The sequence below is a fragment of the Colletes gigas genome, unplaced genomic scaffold, assembly GCF_013123115.1.
Source record: "Colletes gigas isolate AHSC1104 unplaced genomic scaffold, ASM1312311v1 Colletes_gigas_Sc00027, whole genome shotgun sequence".
Taxonomy (NCBI): domain Eukaryota; kingdom Metazoa; phylum Arthropoda; class Insecta; order Hymenoptera; family Colletidae; genus Colletes; species Colletes gigas.
Window position 1 is genome coordinate 574978 of NW_025106656.1, and position 20290 is coordinate 595267.

Sequence of the window (20290 nt, forward strand, 5' to 3'; positions counted from 1 at the left end):
TTCGTAATAAATTGAACCACTTCTCTCCTACCGTACACAGAACTTTCCTTCGATGCATCTCATAGTCCTTTCTGCTGATATAAATAAAAAGACAAGCTAGTTTTTATTTTAATTTTTAACGAAATACAAATTGCTTTCACAATAACGTACTTTGCAAAATGCAAAGTCCTCGATACGATCCAGAACTACGATATTCTTTAATACCTCGGTAAACAAAGAAAGTGTCGCGTCACCTTGCAGCTTAATCATTGCACGGTGAACTATGGAGAACCCGTTACCAGCTAGAGAACATTTTAACGGTAGCAGAATTTTCCCACGGGCCTAGCGCGTTACACATCGCTGGCCGATGACTCAGAACGTGTGTGATTTTTTTTGCGATTACACGTATCACGAGGTTATTTTCCTTGCAGTCCCAGCCAAGGGCCTTGCTGTTCGAGCGAGTCGTGCCAATTCGTACCTCTCTCCAAGAGCGTTCAATGCAAAGCGGAATCCGATTGCAGTTACAATTCGACTTGCAATGGGAGTTCGTCCGAGTGCCCTGTACCGCTACCGAGAGCCAACAAGACCAGATGCAACGAGGGAACTCAGGTAAACAGACTTTTACCCGTTCTCGATCGCATCTACATATTTCGAAAAATTCGTCGATAGTCCGAACAGCTCGAACAAATGAACCGTTCGAACTCCGGTTTGGGAGATCGTTCGATTATTCTTCTCCCCCGTGAAATACTCGGGGCGCGAAATATTTTCGTACTGTATCCGTTAATTTTGTTGACAGTTGTGCATCAATGGCGAATGCACGGGATCGATTTGCCTGGAATGGAATCTGACAGAATGCTTTTTGACGAGCAACGTGATTCCGAATATCGACAAACGGAAACTGTGCGAATTAGCTTGCCAAAATGGAACCGATCCATCCAGTTGCCGCAGTACCAGCGAATTTGCGCACATCGTTGGTCTGCCCGAAGGTGGAATTAGCCTTCGACCTGGATCGCCATGCGATAACTTTCAGGTGAGGGACTACGCCACGATCGTTGTGTCTCTTTCGATAAACAGCACGCGGACAGCGGCGATAATTATTACGATATTTTCGCAGGGTTATTGCGACGTATTTTTGAAGTGCAGAGCAGTGGACGCGGAAGGGCCGTTAGCTAGGCTGAAAAATCTTTTATTTAATAAAGAGACATTGCTCACGGTAGCGCAATGGGTCACTGTAAGTGGGAAACTTTCTTTGCGTACGATTCGATTCTCGTGCGTTTGATGTAACCGGTCGATTGTTTCTTTCTGTTTTTATAGGAATTCTGGTGGGCGGTATTATTAATAGGCATAGCTTTCATTATTTTCATGGGCTTGTTCATCAAATGCTGCGCTGTGCATACTCCTTCCAGTAATCCTAAGAAACCACCAGCGAGGCGGATTAGCGATACCTTGAGAAGGCCGATGAATACTCTGAGAAGAATAGTACGTATGAACGAGTTGAGTGACAGAGGAACGCGAATTACTTGTATACGTTTGTTGCAACGTGTTCGTTTACTTCTGTAGCGACATCCACATGGCGGAGGAGGTGCTGGTCCCAGAAGTATACCTCCCAGGCAAGCCCCAGGAGGCCACAATGGAACTCGAGGACCCTCTCATGGTTACGGGGAGGGCAGAGGTGCGCAATATTATCCAAAAGGTAGGTCGCACAACAATAATCGCTTTCTTTATGCAGCTATCGTTGCTCGAGTTTGATCTTAGTAAATATTGCTCGTTAAAATACATACTGGATGTTTGCATTTTAGCTCGTAAGATATGGATTAAACTCAAGCTAAGTAGCTTGCTTTCGTGTATTGCGTCGTTCCACGAGTAATGTCGTTTCTAATCTCGTTTACAAAGGCAAATACATCGCGTTATTTAATTTTGATTCGATATTTAAATCATTCTCTTGTTGCATTCTGTTTTGCAAGTAATATCCTGAAGACAATTAGAAAGATATGGACATATCTGACTTTTACATTCCCATAAGCGCACCTTCGATTATAATGTAACGGAATTGTTACGAGCTAACAGTAGAAGAGACTGTGGAACAACTGGGTTTATTTATTGGTAGATTTTGTTGTTCGTTATTGAAATTTGGAAAATGTTCAAAATTGCTAAGATTGCATGCAAAAAGATTAACACAGGAAACAAAGCAATATAGTTAAGAACTATCATCTTATATTCTTCCTAGTACATGAACCCACAGATTCAAACATAGGAGTTATCTGGTATTATTACTGACATTACTGATCAACAAACATGGTGCCCATCTTTGATTATATTAATCTTGTTTGCGAAAATTACATTATTTGTGGAACGAACTGATATTTGTTCCTATGTGACCCGCAACTACATCAATGTTTTTTCCTGTTTGCATTTCCTTCGCATTGATTGACGCGCATCACTACCTGATACTATCATTCTATGACCTACAGAGGTGAGCTGGGGCCTATACTCTATACCTTTGATAGGAGCAAATTCACGAATAAAATATAATAACGCGCGAAGAACATTAACAGGCTCCAGCGGACATCTAATACGAAGTCTTTGTCGATCAATTTTTTAGTAGAGCAGTCCAACGCTAGTTCTTGTATTTGCTCCTAACTTTCTTATCGCCTTTGACACTCTTATCTAAATGACAATCAATTATCAGTTTTAGATGAGCTAAATCGAAATTATAAACCCGTGAATTTGAAATTAAGATTACAATTGTAAACATTAGAATATAATTTCATATGTGTCTCTAGTTATTTTTGTTTCTGCTTCTACTATTTCCCATCAATGATTACAATTATAATTTCAATTTCATGTTTGTAGATTTAGAGTTGTTTTGAAATTGACAATTACTTGTCATTTATTTATTGTATCGACAAGCATACTCTTCGATACTTTCGTTATATTTATACTATCGAGAGTATTTTTTTGTTCCTTCCGCTTCTGCATCATTATCATTCGTTTCAATCGATTTTTCGGTATGGGGAAGGAAGTGGAGAAAGGTTACAGCTTCTGAATGATTAGAGAACGTAGTGGCAGTATCTCGGCGATACTTTTAACACTTTGTCGACGGACGATTTCTACAAAAATATAAATAATATAATTTCTTTATCGATTCTTGGACGTAAATGCTTTTCGACGCTCTTTAAATAAACCCGAACACACGCTGTTCGATCCGATAGATATCTACTGATCGATTTCCAATCAATGTACTGCTCGACAAAAGTCAATTCGAAACTAATCGTTACTATTTGGGACGACACTCTACAATGATGGTATCATCTGAATGAACATGGAACATCGAGTACAATTTTGGCGTACCTACGGGCCTCTGACCATCAAAGGCCCATTAAAACAAATTTACCAATTCAGAAATAACTTGTTTCAATATTACATTTATTTTATTTGCTATGTATTTACAAAAATTATTAATATCGAATGTAACAATGAGATTAGGATTTTTACAATAATAGATAGATATACAGGGTGGTCCACGCAATTGTTTCAAGTCATAACTCCGTTATTATTGCATTTCCGAAAAAATGCCAAAGGAGAAAGATAAATGGTTCAAAGAGCACTACATCTGTAGGCCTTTAAATTTTTTTTAGATGCAGCAGTGCATGCGCAATTAACAATTGCATCATTTCTTTAAATAGAAATGCATATTTTTTTTTACACAGATCGATTCTTTTGTTCATTCTACGTAAAAAATGATTTGGGTACCATGGCCAAAAAATTATTAAATCTGGAGATATTTTCAAAAAATGTCTTTATTGAAGAAGATGCTCAAACGCTCCTCCATTACATTGTAAACATTTCTGATAACGTTTTTTTTTTATTGTTTGCATAACTGCGTTTAAATTATCTGCAGTTATTGTTGCACATTCCAGTATGATTATTTCTCTTAGATTCTCTGCAGAATCTATGGGATTTGAATAAATTCTATCTTTCAAATAATCCCACAGAAAAAAGTCACGGGGACTTAAATCTGGTGAACGGGCTGGCCAACGTATTGATGTATTTGTTGCGATAACGTTATTGCAAAACATATTTTTTAAAAAGTTTCCGTTATGATAACAATATCGAAAGGGTGTTTACCTTTACAACATAGTCATGAAGTGTTTGAATATCTTCTTCAATAAAGACATTTTTTGAAAATATCTCGAGATCTAATAATTTTTTGACCATGGTACCCTAATCATTTTTTACGTAGAATGAACAGAAGAATCGATCTGTGTAAAAAAAAATATGCATTTCTATCTAAAGAAATGATACAATTGTTAATTGCACATGCACTGCTGCATCTAAAAAAAATGTAAAGGCCTACAGATGTAGTGCACTTCGAACCATTTACCTTTCTCCTTTGGCATTTTTTCGTAAATGCAATAATAACGGAGTTATGACTTGAAACAATTGCGTGGACCACCCTGTATACCACCAAACACAAAAATTTCGATAATATCAGTTTGAAGTTTGCAACCACCGATCCACTGTGTCGTAATCTGACGGATTGTGGCCAGGTCTGAGGCTTCTGGGGTGAAAATCGACCTGTAGAACAGCTCTTCCGTCGGCAACGTGTTAACAGATACAAGCGCATGATAATCATAGATCCGTTCTCATAATTTCCGCCGTTTCGTGCTCTCCAGTGTACAGCCGACGATCGTTCTTGGCTCTCACACGTCGTTTCGTTCGCTTCGATATTTAATTTCATAGTTGAATACCTTTCTACACTTTAAGCAGGCTATCGCTCGGTTCCCACAGCTAGTGCGCCAACCAGTAGCGGCGCAGCACCCAACTATGGTCGTTCCAACCACCCAGAACTGTACGCCGGTGCCTATTCGGGTTCCGGTGGAGGTGGGAGGGCCGCAGCCTACGAGATGAGACATCACAACAAGGTGTGACGATCCTAGAGAACTACCGCGGACGAGGAATAGTCTCGGTACCGTCGCACTGTAACCTATCTCTGTACGATGCCAAACTGTGAAACGAGCCGATCCACCGGACACGATGTTCCATTGGGAACCATGATCGAGACGAGGATGGAAGAGCGTGATCGAGTGCGTTTCGAAAGTATCGACGATCGCCGATCGGCGTTCTCTTTATTCCGGGTTCGAGTTATTCACAGCAAAGAGGTCCGGTTCCGGGATTGCAAATAAATTGGTGAAGTGTGCTAGGATCAATGGTGATATACATGTTTTGGGGGAGGGGGGGTACATCAGGCTGATTCTATATCGGCGATAACGCTAGGAAATCGACGTTCGCGGAAACGACGGGACGAATGACAAGCATCGGATATGATAGATCATAAACTTACGAATCCTTAGTAATCTATATTATCATACACTTTCACGTAATTCGTCTTTTCAATGTTTGCCGCATGATTCCTCCGCGTTGCCATTTAAGTATTGCGATCGTTCAAACGGAATTATTGCAAAACGCTTTCGAAAGGACTTCTTTGTTCGCGAAATTCTTTCATTGTAAAAAAAAAAGAATGAGAAAAAAAAAACCGACGTAACGATCAAAGTCATTTTAACGAACAACGCTGGATTCGCACAGCAATAAAATATTATGGTACTGGACGTAAGCGTGTGTTTGCCCCGTTCGACGAACGAACATTTTTATGGCCAAGATTGCATAGTAGCGTTGATGCATCGATTTCTGGACGGAAATCGTATTTTCGTGTGTTTCGCTCCCGGAAGCGAGTGTTTTTTTTTGTGTTTTTTTTTTTAAGCGATTGATGAGACTGTTCGTTAGAAGAAGAAGAGAAGTTCGATGGGAGACCGGATACGACAATATATATTTGGAATAAGTGTTAGGATGATAAACGTAACTTTTGAGAAGCTCCCACTGAACGTACCTTGTACCTTTTAACTCTTAAACGTTACAAGATCGTAGACTTTTAAACGAATATTTTCTTTTTCCTTTTTTATCCGACTTTTTTTCTACTCAAACTTAGATTTTGAGACGTTAGTGTTTTATCGGCGGGACGTTAGTGTTTTATTAAGGCGGGATTTAAGTTTAGGAGAAAACGCAGTAATGTTGCTCTCATTATCGGTTTAAATAAAGTATTATTAACGCGATAAATACGATCGACGCCGAGAGACGTTTAATATAATTTTTAAGGCGAACGTACACGTCAGTCGCGATGTACAAAATGTCGTTTAGCGAAAGCATTTTTAACTTTGTTTTCGTTCACCATCGCTTTCCGGAGCGAAGATTCACGTCTACCATTACCAAACTATTGCAGGTCATTCACTTGATCTCTACCATTGTAGTATAATAATTAATGATATGTAATATTCTTATACTAATTTTTATTAGCCAATTGAAACGAGCAAAGCTACGAGAGACTATGAAAAAAAAAAAGAAAGAAAAAAATGACAAGAAAAAAGATTTTTTTATAACGATATTTCATTAACAATTATACCGATAAAAATGATATTGAACGACATTGATATTACTATAATTGTGCTTACTATTATTATTACTATTATTATTATTATTAATACTATTACTATTATTAATTAGTTATCTATTGCAGATGATAATTTATATCCGCTGTCGCGAATGTTATAAGTTATATTTAAATACGGTTTTAACTTGCAATTATCGGGGGCTGTACCGTAAACGCGCTTTAATTATGCGCATGGCGGACCAAAGACGAGGCCTCCTCTTGAAATATAAACATGTTTTAATATATGTGGGCTCAAGCAGCGTATTCGTGCACAGCTACACACTCGTACGCGAAAAAGAGGAAAATCCGTACGCGTTCCGGAACGGCGAGTTGTACACCAAATAGATCCCGCACGATATATACTCGCTTCCTTTCTCGAAACGCCAAAAAAACGTTTACGCGATCGACTGAATTTTTTTTTTTTTCTTTTTGTTTTTCTTTTCTTTTACCCTCGTCGAGCCTTCTCGAGCAAATTTTGTCCGATTCTTTCTATTAGAATTGCAAATCGTAGCAACAACAATAATCAAAGATGAAAATCGTTATCGTCGCTGCCAAGGTGGTTTATCACTAATTATTTAGCCCTCGCGACCTAGCATTTATTCTTCTCCTTATACTTTTTTATAACGCCACGGTATCAAGCTTGCCAACGTTTCTGAAAGCGCGTTTTCTATTGTCCTTGTCTTTCCATATTTCATAAAAAAATCGAAGAGAAGTGTCATTACGTGTACCGTTCGACGTCACGACAGTTCCACGCATCGCGAAAGTTAGGCGAGACGATTTTAAGCAGAGACGCGGCAAAATTTTAGCCGCTGTACTAACGACGAGTAGAAATACCGTGCAACGGTTCCTTTTCAACGTTTATTCAAATAAGTTTTTTTTTTGTTTGCTTGGCCGTGAACTGTAATTACCGGTAGCGATATTTGCCGAACAAATGACGAATCAAAAGCTGTTTGTTTCTTTCGTTCGTTGCCCGTAACTTGTACGCGTGGATATGAATTTTGCCCGTCTCTGATTTTAAGACCACGGAAGGAACGTTTCTAAGGATGACGAAAACACAAAGGGCGAAGGTGTGTGTCTGCCGATATATCGCGGGGATACGAGTTTGCGGGTTTGTGTGGAGATGTACAATAGTCGCAATGTGATTGTAAAAGAAGATCGCGCGAGAGATCATATGTGAGAGTCGAACGAAAGCGGGTTGGGGAAAGAGAACCTAAACGACATGGAACGAATACGGGCGTGCAAGAATAAAAGAGAGAGTGTTCAACCTCTGTACATATGTTGATATTGCCCGTGTACGTATGAACACGCGGGGCTGGCGCGCGTGGATGTACGTACGCGCGATTATCATGAATGATAATTATATAACCATAACAAATGGTAAAGCGAAATACAAAAAAAATACTTGTTTTTATATCAGATCTGTATTATAGCGAAATATTATTCTGTATTTTGTAATCGAGACGGAAGTTACAAGGATGACGAACGAATGCCTGTACGTGCGTGTAATCGAGCACTTAACTTTTAATGGTGACGACTTTTAACGACGATCCAGCGTGGATCCGGGACGGATCGTTCGATGTAGATTATTTAAGAAGTTTTGAAGATTCTTGCATATAGATGCAACACGGGATTCCGTTTGGTCCCATTCGTAATCGCTCGTCCGATCCATCGTATGATTTTTTAGTTCACGGTCTCCCTAATCGCGAGACACGAGTCTGTGTTTTACTGCCAATAGCATATTATAATATTATTGCCAATCGTAATAGCGCGTAGCAAGAAAGAGGAAAAAGAAAAATAAGATCGATAGTCTTCTAGCATCAGAATTAACGACGTACGGAGATCAGTATTATACGACGTTTAGCAGTAACGATACGTCTGATAGCATAAACATTCGAAAAAAAATCGAGTATCAATGATGATACATTCATAGACAATTTATAGAAGAAAGAAAGAGAAAGACAAACTGTTGACCGATCATATTTTGCTTCCGAGCCACTGTCAAAGTCTTATTCGGAAACGAGTTTGGTCGATGTTTCAAAATCGTTCGTAATAAATTTATCCTTGCTTCCATTTCACTGCCATAAAAACGATTCAAACCGACTGAATATACGATCAAAGGACAGCCGTACGCGTTCTTGCGACAAGAACGGAAAGAAATAATGGTAAATAGCGGGCGTTGTTTATAAAAAACAAAAGAAAAAAAGTAAAAGCCTAAGACGAGCGTGGAATGGGGCCAAGTTGTAGTATCTAGTTGACGAAGATGTTGCTTACCCGTATGAGAAGCATAACGATTAAAAAACAAAAGTACGTTCTCCTTCATCATTTGCCCCCCCCCCCTACCCCCTCCCCCACCCACCCACCCACCCCCCGAGAAGTCTCTACTACATATGCTTAAGCTTATTCATTTCCGCGTCGTCTGGATTAAGATCGTGTTCTATGTAATTGTTATTCCATAATCGCGCGATTTCGCTGCACATTTTGTGATAAATATACTCTTTAAACGGCGAGCACGCTTCTTCGATTGGAAGAACGGGATTCAGATTGCTCGCAGAATTAGCATCGTCTATGTACCTATCTTAATCCAGACACTGCGTCACTGTGACGCGATAACACACTACTTTATCACTTGTACATAATGTTAGTGAGGAAGAAACAAAAAAGAAATCGAAGATTATATTTTTTCTATCGATCCAAAAATGTGGTGACCTATCAACATCGTGCATCTGAGATTAGTTTTTTCATCTGTATCGGTTCCCTTACCCAGTTCCGATTCTATTTTGCCACCAAGTCGTCTCGTTTGACCAAGACAACGTACAATTCTACGCAGAAACAGTTGCTTGAACGTTTCAGAATCACCGACTTATTTTTAACATTCGAGGTGTCCGTAGTGTTTTCCTTTTTACATTCATCCAGTCTCAATGCTGTAAGTTTAAGTTGAACTTTTTTATATAAATCTTATTGAGCATGATACTGACCAATCGCCTGAACGTAGCTTCAGACCACCACTCTCTCTTTTTCTCAAATGTTTAGAACGCGGCGAGTGTTTTAAGAATATTATAAATAAAAAGGAATATGATTGTGAATCTCTTGTGTTATGTTAATGTGATTAAAGAGAAAAAACAAAAACATTGTAAAGAAGTAAATAAAGCATACATTTTACATTTATGCGATCGTGATGCTCGTTCAATCCCAAATAAAACATATACCTTATAAAATGTCTTTTCTTTATCCCAGATAGGTAACAGACTCGCGTAAAAAATAGTCTAATTACAGAGTAACATTTTCAACTCGTTAGCCGCCATATTGGTCCCCGAGGATCGAAAGTATCAAATTTAAAAACAATACTTTGCACTTCAGATAATACTAAAAAATATATTTACAGTTTTATAATACATTTTATTGAAAAAACGAGGTTTGCTACTAAATAGAAAATAAAATAAAATTAGTTCAACTAAACTCCTTTCCTTTCTGTATTAATGAACGTGCTATAAAAACACGAACACGATATTTCAAGATATATCTATCGAAATTAAATGAAAAATGAAATCGTCTGGAAATAAAACCACAATTTATAGATAATTGTATTTATTTTATAAACTATTGTAAAAGTTACAATTATACATTAGAAAATGTAGCAGATAGAGAGATTATCTACTATATGGTACGTATGTATTTCGATTCTTAGACAGGCAGCATTTTAAACTTCACCTGTAATATAAAACATTCCTTACGCACAGACGACATGTAACGGAATACTGAAAAAGAACGTATTATTTGTATGTTATAGCGTATCCTAAGCCAGGTATCAAATATGAAATAAAAGTACTGCTCTATACAAAATGCATTTTTTTCAAATGAAATCCGGTAAAAGTGGACGTAAAAAAGTAGCCCTGAGCGGCAAGCTGAAAATACACACACATCTTTTTTTTTATCAATGCTTTTATGGCTGTGAATGCTCGAGCTTATACACGTCGTGATAAGCGTTGCGTATTAATGCATACGGGAAACAGCTTTCTAACAAATCCATTGTTAAAAACGGCGACTCTTGGACTATCTGGTCCAACAGAAGGTACACAGATTCTCTGTTTTTGATTGCCTCTTTGTCCGCTTCTTGACCTAGTTTGAGCAAGCTGGACGACGCCAAAGCTAGGAATTCTTTCATTCTATCCTCTATATCGTTTTGGCCGCAGATAGTAAACAATGCACCGAAGATATTGTTTATCGCGGTCGCCATGCAATGTATGTTATTCGAGTGCCCTTCGAGAGACGCTCGATAAAAGGAGTTCTCGTTCCGAGCCAATTTTGGTATCGAAACAGCCACGAAGACCATTAACAAACAAACGAGCAAATGCTCGTCTTCGTCCACTTCGGATTTTTGGCTCCTCAGCGCTGCCGTTAACGTCGGGTCAACTTTGCAGGTCAAACCCGCTGCCGACGTCATTTCCGAAACGACGCGCATGGGATCGCCAGACGGTAAATGGTGTCTGAAATCTAAAATCGAGCTCAAAAGAAACGGTATTCGTTCCTCCAAGACATCGACCAACGCTGACTGCGCCAACTGTCGAAAACTTAGAATTACACCTATAATTGTAACTCGTTGTAGTACATTATCTACTTGCTGCAACCTTTTGAACTGCTCCTTCATCACTTCCGGCTTATCAAAGTTTGTCCTCAAGGAAATGAGAACGTCTTTGTTACCAGAGACTAATTTTTTCAGCTGTTGGACTTGGCTTGCTATGTGCCACATCAAGTTCTCGTTTAACATTTTCATCCCGTACGGCCCGATGAGTTCGGCCAACGCTCTCAATTCGTTAATGTCAGAAAATTCTTCCGCGTTGAAAGGTATTGCACCCTCTACCGACAAACTGACGAATGCTCTTTGATTACCGGAATAACAAATATTCCCGGCGCTGACGCGTCTTAATAAAACGTCCGAATACCATTGCGTGTACAATGCAGCGATGGTTTTATCGCCGTGACTGTCCAACTCTTGCGTTTGCTGAAGGAGGGCGTTATTAAATACGCGAGTAATATCTATGTGCACGTAATTTTCAACTGTCTGTAGAACATTCATATAAGATCTGACGCTAACAAAGAGTTCCGACGGTTTCGCGATTTCGCTGGTATCTGGATTGTACATGACCATTCCAACAAGCGCCCTTGCAAATCTTGATTCTAGATGCTGATGCAAGTACTCTCTTGGTGCAAAGGTATATTCCCATACGTTAATAGTGGGACAGTAATTAATAGCGTAGCATAGCTCCGTTAACGCCATGTGAAGTTTGTCCATCGTTGTAAGTTCTTCTCTGGTTTTTCGGTAACTTTCTATACCCGGTTTATGAATTTCATACATATTTTTTTTATTTTTGTCTTTCTTTTTACGGTTCACCACTTGCGAGATTAACAGAGCGCAATGTTTTGGCAACAGTTTGTCGCTCATATTGCACTGTTCATCGCATATAGTCGTAATAATATTCTTGGCCTCTTTAGCCATCTCATCCAAGAACATATTGACAACCGATAGACTTCTTTCTCGAATATGATGACGTTCTTCCGGGCACAGCTCGTGCGTGCAGCTTTGAAAATGGCTGCATATTAAAGGGAAAGCGACGATATATCTATTTTGAGCAGGAAATTCTAAGCACATGTGAAACTGGTCTTCGAACACTTTACTGTAGAAGCAAAAGATGGACAAGTCGGATGTTTCAACTAACATTTCATCTAAATTATCTACCATCTTAGTATGAAATACTACTGTATCCATAAATGATGCTAATTCTCTATTATCAGCTAAATTCATATTACACTTTGCAATCGACATGTAAGCTTGCAATCGAAACCAATCCAATCTAAAAGCACGAAAATCAAAAAGTTCGTTATCTTCGACCTGTTTCACTGTTAGACTAGCTATCTTTGAACACATGTCGCTAAGAATTGCTCCTTCATCCTCGGGACAAACCGGGAGATTCTGTATCATTTGATCTAAAGCAGGAGCATCGAATCCTGATAAAAACTGCACGTAATACCTCTGTAAAACCTGGGAGTATTTTTTCACTAATGCTCTTAGTTCTTCGCAATGAAATAATAATTCGGGTAACTGACGATCCACTAAATCTTCTCCGCCCCTTCCTTTGCCTTTTCCTTGTGTCGGTGGATTAACACCGTGTCTTAAAAGCCATAGAACTTCGTCTCTTGCGTGAGAGAGTCCCATTAAAACCAACAGCGCTTTTGGTCCCAGAAGACCAGGTTGGTCAGTTAAAATTAAACCTAATTCTTTCAATGCTGTTCTCAAAAACTTTCTTCTTTCTCTATGTCTGTAGCCAGCTTTTTGTACCGCTTGATTATAACACTCTTTCACTTCGGATACTCTTTTACTGTATCCTTTTATACTTTCGAAAAATATTTGTATATACTGATGTATATAAATCACTTCGTCTCTAAACAAAGCTAAAACCCAACCTGACTCCAATGCTGTGGTCCAAAGTTTACTAGGCTGTTCTTGACTCAAGAACGAATGACATAGCGTAAATCCTAATATAACCCATCTTTCTATCCTATCCAAACTTAAAGTTTCACAAGACATAGTATCTGTTGCTGCTGCTTTAAGTATTTTTCCAGGGCTGCCGACAAGACTGAGTTTTTGATCAGCCCTCCATGTGTCAGCAGATAAATTTCTTCCAGGATAAATAGGCCACAAAGAAGTAAGAGCATTCTTCAACAATTTAGAATGTGGAACAAACTCTTCCGAAAGTTTTTTTAATGGCGCATCGTAATCCATAATCATTTGTCCCAAACGAGGAAAACTAGGATCAGATTGGTTATGTACCATCTCGTGAGCTGCATTAAATAAGCCTAGGACTGCTTTACGATCTTCCACTTGCGACAACAGTATCATCAAACTGACATAAGTCACAACAAGATCCAAATAACCTTTGGTCAAATCAAAATTTATCGTAATGTCCATGTGTACCCCACAAGCATCCATTGTAGTTAAAAGTTCACAGACATTGTCTTTGAAATCGAGCAGGTCGACAAAAGTGTAATAGTATAAAGACAGTGATTTAATAATCTCATTGCGAAGATTTGTAATCGTTTGAAGACCTTTAATGTCAATGTTAGGAAACTTTCTAACAATTGTCTTAATAGACGATTCTAAAGTTTTATCAGAAAGAAAACTAGGTTTCGATTTTGCATCGCCGCACGCCTTTTTTATATTGTAAATGCGAGTTAACATTCCAATACCTCTATCATTTAGAATAGTCAGTTTCTCAGCCAACTTTTGTTGACTAGGTACAATAGGTCGTGCCATGATTTATTATTGAATATTGTTTCTTACGTGATTGACATAACTCAACCGCTTCTTTGGTATAAATGACAGGAGACCCCACCCCTGGGGGTAATTCACCTTCACCGGATGCGCCTAAAATAGAACGACTTTTCTTTTCCTACAAAAGAAATTTGCATAATCGTCATATTCATTCATAACAAATTAGTATGCAGGTGTTTGCATAGTATGTCTTACCTTTTGTACTGTTACATGTTTAATATAAAACTATGACACATCATAGAACGAAATTTCTGTGTATGTCAAATACCACGTGAAGTGCAACTCTTTTAAACGTTACATCACAATGTTGCCAATACTTGCTAGACAACTAACATTTTTAACGATTAAAGGGAGTACTTCAAGTTAGAGAACCATGAACCTCGTTGTTAATTGTGATTGGTCATGCTTAATACTTGACACCATAGTTAATTACTTACTTGAAATATTAAATAAATTATTACATTTATTTATATCAATTCAAAATATACAAATTAAATTGAAAAAACTTATTATAATATATCGATTTTATTTCTACCATAGACAAGGTATACGAATAGACCTTACACCAGTGATGCCAGATTGAGCACCGGGTGCACTACTCACACTATGCCAGATCACGCGTACGTGAGCTCGTAGAGTTTCGGAGAGTCGACAAAGACAAACTGACGCATGCCCCCTTTCTCGATTCTCCGAAGCTGCCCGAAGTAATTTCGGACCGTCTCGTGGGAGTCGAGAGAGAAAGGCTCATTTGCCTTCTCGCACTTGAACAACTAAAATTCGACCTCACGTCACACGGCATACGATTCCAAGTCTCGACTGGCCAGGTATTTTTTATTTTCCGACCTATGTATGTAGACGAACATAAGCAAGATAATATAATGAACAAAATTTTGTGAAATTTTTCTTATATATGAGCGGGCACATGTATATCATTTCAGATATCACATCTGCTACATCTGGCAACGTATAACAATTACTGCTGGCTACTGCCAGCCTCTCGCAGCCTCTGCTGGCTTCTGCTGGCCTCTGCTAACCTCTGCCAACATGTGCGGGCTTCTGCCTGCCTCTGCTGGCCCCTGCTGACCACTGCTGACCACACCTGATACTTCTGACAACGTATAACGATTACGACTGGTTACTGCTTGCCGCTGCTTGTCACTGCTTACCACTGCTGGACTCTGCTGTTCACGGCTAGCCTCCGCTGGCCTCTGCTGACCACCCCTGATGCTTCTGACAACGTATAACTATTACTACTTGTTACTGCTGGCCACTGCTGACCACCCCTGATGCTTCTGACAACGTATAACTATTACTACTTGTTACTACTGGTCTCTGCATGCCTCTACATCCCTCTGCTGACCTCTGTTGGCCCCTGCCGACCACTGCTAACCACTGCTGACTGTTATCAACTTCTGACATGATGTATAAGTATTCAAACCTTGTATAATGTAAATCTATGGCAATAAATGATATAATTTAACAGAATTCTATGTGTTCTCATCATTTTTACCTTTCTTTTCCTCTCCAAATCATTGCCTTAGTTTTAAGAGATCGTTTTTCCGGTTAAAATTGGATTCCCAAAGTGTCCAGCTCTCGTACTTGCTGCCAAAATAAAAAATTAACTTTTAAATTTTTTTTCTTTAACCGTCACTCTCGTACCTGTTGGCAAAATCGAGAATTCATTTTTTTCGTCAAAAAGTCCTGAAACAACTGGAAAGTCCCGAAACAGCTGGAAAGTCCTGAAACAACTGGGAAGCCCTGAACCTCCTTGGAATTTTGGAATACCTTTGGAAGTCCTGAAACAACTGGAAAGTCCTGAAACAACTGGGAAGTCCTGGAATTTCTTGGAAACGCCGAAAATTCTTGGAACCCTTGAATTTTTAAAAAAGTCCTGAGTTTCAGGACTTCCTAGTGGGTTCAGGGAAACCAAGGAGTTTCAGGGAGTCTTATAACTAAGGTAATGATTTGGAGAGGAAAAGAAAGGTAAAAAATGATGAGAACACATAGAATTCTTTGTAATTATATCATTTATTGCCATATATTTACATTATACAATGTTTTAATACATATATATCATGGCAGAAGTTGTTAACAAGGGTCAGCAGTGGTCAGCAGGGGTCAGCAGGGGTCAGCAGGGGACAGCAGAGGCTTGCAGAGGCAAGCAGTAGCAAGTAGTAATCGTTATACGTTATCGGAAGCATCAGGGGTGGTCAGCAGTGGTCAGCGGAGGCCAGCGGAGGTTGGTAGAAGTCAGTCGTAATTGTTATACGTCGTCAGAAATATAAGCGGAGGTCAGGAGAGACCAACAGAGGCTGGCAGTAACCAGTAGTAATCGTTATACGTTGTCGGAAGTATCAGGTGTGGTCAGCAGTGGTCTTCAGGGGCCAGCAGAGGCAGGCAGAAGCCCGCACATGTTGGCAGAGGTTAGCAGAGGCCAGCAGAAGCCAGCAGAGGCTGCGAGAGGCTGGCAGTAGCCAGCAGTAATGGTTATAAGTTGCTAGATGTATCAGAAGTGATATCTGAAATGATATACATATGTACGCTCATACATAGGAATAATATAAATGAATTTATTTTTTTTCAATAATTCAAATATGATCAGGGCGTCTTAAAACGAGTATTTCCGTAAGAAAAATTTCACAAAATTTTTTTCATTATAGTATCTTGCTTATGTTCGTCTACATACGTAGGTCAGAAAATAAAAAATATCTGGGCAGTCGAGACTTGGAATCGTATGCCATTGACGTGAGGTCGAATTTCAGTTGTTCAAGAGCGAGAAGGCAAATGTGAGCCTTTCTCTCTCGACTCCCACGAGGCGGTCCGAAATTACTTCGGACAGCTTCGGAGAATTGAGAAAGAGGGCATGCGTCAGTTTGCCTTTGTCGACTTTCCGAAACTCCACGAGCTCACGTACTCGTGATCTGGCATGTGTGAGTAGTGCACCCAGTGCTCAATCTGGCATCACTGTCTCTTCTCATGAATGGCGGTCAGTTTTCACCATCTTGAAATAATTCAAATCAAACCTATGTATTTACGAGTTTGACAGAATAAATATCATAGTGTCCGCAATGTATATGTTGAAGTAGACAATTCAATGGAAGTTTGTCTTTGATCAATTAAAATACCAGTCTTCTAAGTATAATCTCCTAGATAAACATACATATCTATTACGTGTAATATTTTACTATTCAAACTTTCAGAGTGTCTTGTAACAACAGCAATAGAAACTATTTCTTGATCAATTTTGACATTTTGCTGTTGAGGACGAATGGAGAGGTCCTTATATGAAACTTTTTTGAAGGGTATCGCGAGGGTGGGAAAATGGCACGCCCGCACATCGACAGTTAATTCTATTATCTAGTCGATCTTGTGACGCATGAGTGTTTTAGGCAAAATTATACTTGTAACTAACATAATTCTTCCTGTGTTTGGCTTAGAATCGCTCCACTGTTGCGGCGTTCTCCTCAGCGAGGAGTCAATCGCGGTTCGATCATGATTACCGGCGTTCTTGGAACCCTCTTCGCCGACAGAGATTTCCGTTTGGGTCTTTTTTTTTTAATTTCCTGCACGGCGACCGTGCAGACGGCCATATATTCGTTTTGGCTCGGCACGTGCCAGAAATAGACATCTATATCCCTCGCGTTGAATGCAACGCGGGGGGTTCGACGACATTTAAACGTTCTGGATCAACTGGTAAAACACCCTCAGTTTGTTAAGAAACGTTCGCGTACACGGTTGTGTTTCCCTCGACGCACGGAAAAATTGCTCGTTCGTCGGGTCACGAGTGAGAATCCGTGTTCTCCAGTCTGGCTAAAGATCATGGAGTCGATCCATTTGGCTCACAGTCCGTAACGATGCAAATGAATCGCCGTTTAACCAATTAGAGCGATCGAATTAAGGGTCCGGGCGTAGACGAGACAGTTCAATGAACTTATTAATTGCGTAAACCCACGATTTGATAACGGATACTGTCGCGAAACCTTCGACGAACAGCATCGAAGTTTATCGAACATCGGGTGCAACTAAACGTCGAGATCAAACAATTCACGGCTAGACTGGTAAACAGATCGTCGAACAAAGATCGATATGGGCAGAAACGGAACTGGTCCGATGATCAGGATGTCATCCGCCAGCACCCATGCCGCCGGAGGTATCGGGTGTTGCTTTTGCAGATGTTGCACGTGCATACACGTGGAATTCCTCAAGACTACGCCCGGAATTCTGAAGCTCTGCGAAGCGGTACGTTCGGTCTGTTATCCCTTTCCATGTCCGGTTGACTCACGCTTCGTCCCGAATGATTAAATTAACAGAGACGAACGCGTCACAATACCTTTTAACGCATCGCTTTCGTACCACTGTGTGGAACAAGAGAATAGCACCCCTCGCATAATTGCTTAGTTCTCTGTTTCAATCCAAGTCCCGTGTTAAACTCCAAAGTATATTTATTCTATTTAAAATAAGTGGAACAAAAAGATAACTCGTCTCATAATCAGTTCCGAGGAATCTGTATTAAAGCAACAATACTTTGTAAGTCCGTACTCTTTGAGACTTAAACGGTCTCTGGCTCCAAATTGTGGGATAAGCGAAACTATACAAACTCTTTATGCTCGTAGAAAGCGAAAAGTCCTTGGTGCGTTAAATTCATTTTACAATCTAAAACTTTTATTTTTGGATACGTGCAGTTTACACGCGAAGATAAAGGTTTTGCGTACGAGAACGTCATAAATAGGAGACTCTCGTGCATAAGTGCGTGTGTATGCAGCTGCGCGATCAGCTGTCTGGGACGTAAATAGTGCCATGACGTTCTCGCGCTTCAAAACATTTGGATTTGGAGAATTTCGTCATTTCTGTTAGCACCAGACGAATTTGCTCGTATCAGACTTGCGCATCATTTTGAAACATCCTGTATGTCAAAAGTATATGAAACGTATTCTTTACAATTTTCAGTGATGGATTCTACATAAGAAAACAATGACAAAAGTTCATATAAACACGTGTCCCATTTGACCCCATTCACTGATCTTCGCAATAGGTGGTCAAGAACCTCCTTGCATTTGAACATTAGCCTTGGAGACATTCTACCATCGATTGTCTTATCCTCTCTGTTTGTCAAGGTATTATTTATAACAATAAACCCATACTCAAGCTTTGTCTCCGCCATTTGTTGACTCGACTTTTCACTGTCACACTCGACGTATTTCGATAATCTGACACCTAGTAATGTTCACAGAAAGTGTGTACAAAATTAAAATACAAGATTCAGATACTGAGTTAGTATCATCTTTCGAAAGAACTATTCCAACTCGCTATAACTCGAAAACAAGGTCAAATACGAAACATTAATATACGAACTTATTGTTTTCTCGTATAGAATCCATTTCTGAAGTGCTGTAATTTAAATATAAAGTACTATAATTTACCCTCGCTGTAGATAAAAATTCATTGCTTGTATTCCCTGTAGGAGAGACGGTTGAAAAATATTTAGCAACGACAATCGATAGCGTGTATGCGTTTTGCAGGTAATCAGTGGCTTGATACAGAGCTTGTTAATTAACTACGGTTTGAGGCACAGCACAACGATCGGCTCGGCTTTCGAAGGATCTCTGACCACGTCTTCGGCTTGTTTCCTGACGTCGGCGGTGTTGCTGGCCTGCTACATCGTATCTGAAAAATCGTACAAATTAATCAGATCGTCGCTTTTCGTACGTAGAACTGTCCGCCATTAATGTCGATTGACGCACGTGCGATCCTTTGTGAATTTCGTGTTGTAAACGTTCCAGGAAATGATGTTCAACGCTTTAGCATCGTTCTTGTACTTGAGTTCGGCATCGTATTTGGCGTTCTCCACAAAGATTTTCCTCTTACCGGAATATCACTTAAGACCAGGTTTTGATGTATATCCTGCAATGACAGCCGCCTATGTACGTACAGTTACTCGTTAAATTTCTAGTCGAACGATAGGAATTTATCCATCCTCCTCGGACGAAGGACGAATAATTTATCTCTGTGCATATGCATACATTATTTCTTGCTTGTACACTCTATCCTGTATTCGCAGATGATGAGCGGATTCGTTGGAGTGTTACACGGGGCGGACGCGTACTTCTCCTACGTGCATTACAGAACCGGAAGATGAATCGAAATTTCAGGTCTGCGAAAACGTTTGGAGGGCGATTTAAGCAGATGCAAGGAGAAGTACACGAAGTAAGTGAATAATGCAGTACATAACGTATTTAATTTCTTGGTCGCGCGACACACAATCGACGATGACTAACGACAGGTTATAATTCATTATAAACGACGCCTTCGTAACGAAAATAAATAAATCAATAAATTCCTTATCCTTTACAACGCGATATGCGTCATTAATTGGGTATCGAAACTTCGACTGTTACCGTGAGGTGTCCTGGAACATGCAAAATTCCAGAGATTCTTCGAAATTGGCAAAGTGGCGTGCCACCTGTTCCGCCGTCCCGTTCTCCGGATACGAAATCTCCGTT

General features: G+C 39.7%; 3 protein-coding genes across 4 annotated transcripts in view; 2 read left to right on the forward strand and 1 right to left on the reverse strand.

The window, feature by feature from the left end:
* Positions 1 to 8805, forward strand: part of LOC122401744 (disintegrin and metalloproteinase domain-containing protein 10) — a 159375-nt gene extending 150570 nt beyond the window's left edge. Inside the window, exons 11-16 of one of the 2 annotated variants that reach the window (XM_043404080.1) lie at positions 411 to 588; positions 776 to 1009; positions 1094 to 1210; positions 1294 to 1458; positions 1540 to 1672; positions 4747 to 8805. In XM_043404080.1, the coding sequence (XP_043260015.1) occupies positions 411 to 588; positions 776 to 1009; positions 1094 to 1210; positions 1294 to 1458; positions 1540 to 1672; positions 4747 to 4910 (991 nt within the window). In that variant the 3' untranslated portion in view covers positions 4911 to 8805. The remainder of the gene's footprint in view (positions 1 to 410; positions 589 to 775; positions 1010 to 1093; positions 1211 to 1293; positions 1459 to 1539; positions 1673 to 4746) is intronic. The other variant, XM_043404081.1, reaches the window with a different exon arrangement.
* A 1332-nt stretch (positions 8806 to 10137) lies between these two features.
* Positions 10138 to 14073, reverse strand: LOC122401681 (membrane-associated protein Hem). The gene is made up of 2 exons (XM_043403961.1): positions 13986 to 14073; positions 10138 to 13908 (listed from the first exon to the last, which is right to left on the reverse strand). Exon 2 carries the CDS (start codon positions 13770 to 13772, stop codon positions 10404 to 10406), a length of 3369 nt encoding a protein of 1122 aa, XP_043259896.1. The 5' UTR covers positions 13773 to 13908; positions 13986 to 14073; the 3' UTR covers positions 10138 to 10403.
* Positions 14074 to 17876: 3803 nt separating this feature from the next.
* LOC122401730 (protein singles bar) lies at positions 17877 to 20036 on the forward strand. Its single transcript, XM_043404062.1, has 4 exons — positions 17877 to 18029; positions 19310 to 19492; positions 19571 to 19711; positions 19849 to 20036. Exons 1-4 carry the CDS (start codon positions 17877 to 17879, stop codon positions 19924 to 19926), a joined length of 555 nt encoding a protein of 184 aa, XP_043259997.1. The 3' UTR covers positions 19927 to 20036.
* The last annotated feature ends 254 nt before the right edge of the window (positions 20037 to 20290 follow it).

What these genes read in the sequence shown, in the direction of transcription:
- LOC122401681 (XM_043403961.1), bottom strand. Translation starts at nt 13,772, where the DNA reads ATGGCACGACCTATTGTACCTAGTCAACAAAAGTTGGCTGAGAAACTG.
- LOC122401730 (XM_043404062.1), top strand. Translation starts at nt 17,877, where the DNA reads ATGGGCAGAAACGGAACTGGTCCGATGATCAGGATGTCATCCGCCAGC. An exon ending in TTCTGAAGCTCTGCGAAGCG is followed by an intron (nt 18,030 to 19,309) that starts GTACGTTCGGTC and finishes TGCGTTTTGCAG; the next exon opens with GTAATCAGTGGCTTGATACA. An exon ending in CTGCAATGACAGCCGCCTAT is followed by an intron (nt 19,712 to 19,848) that starts GTACGTACAGTT and finishes CTGTATTCGCAG; the next exon opens with ATGATGAGCGGATTCGTTGG.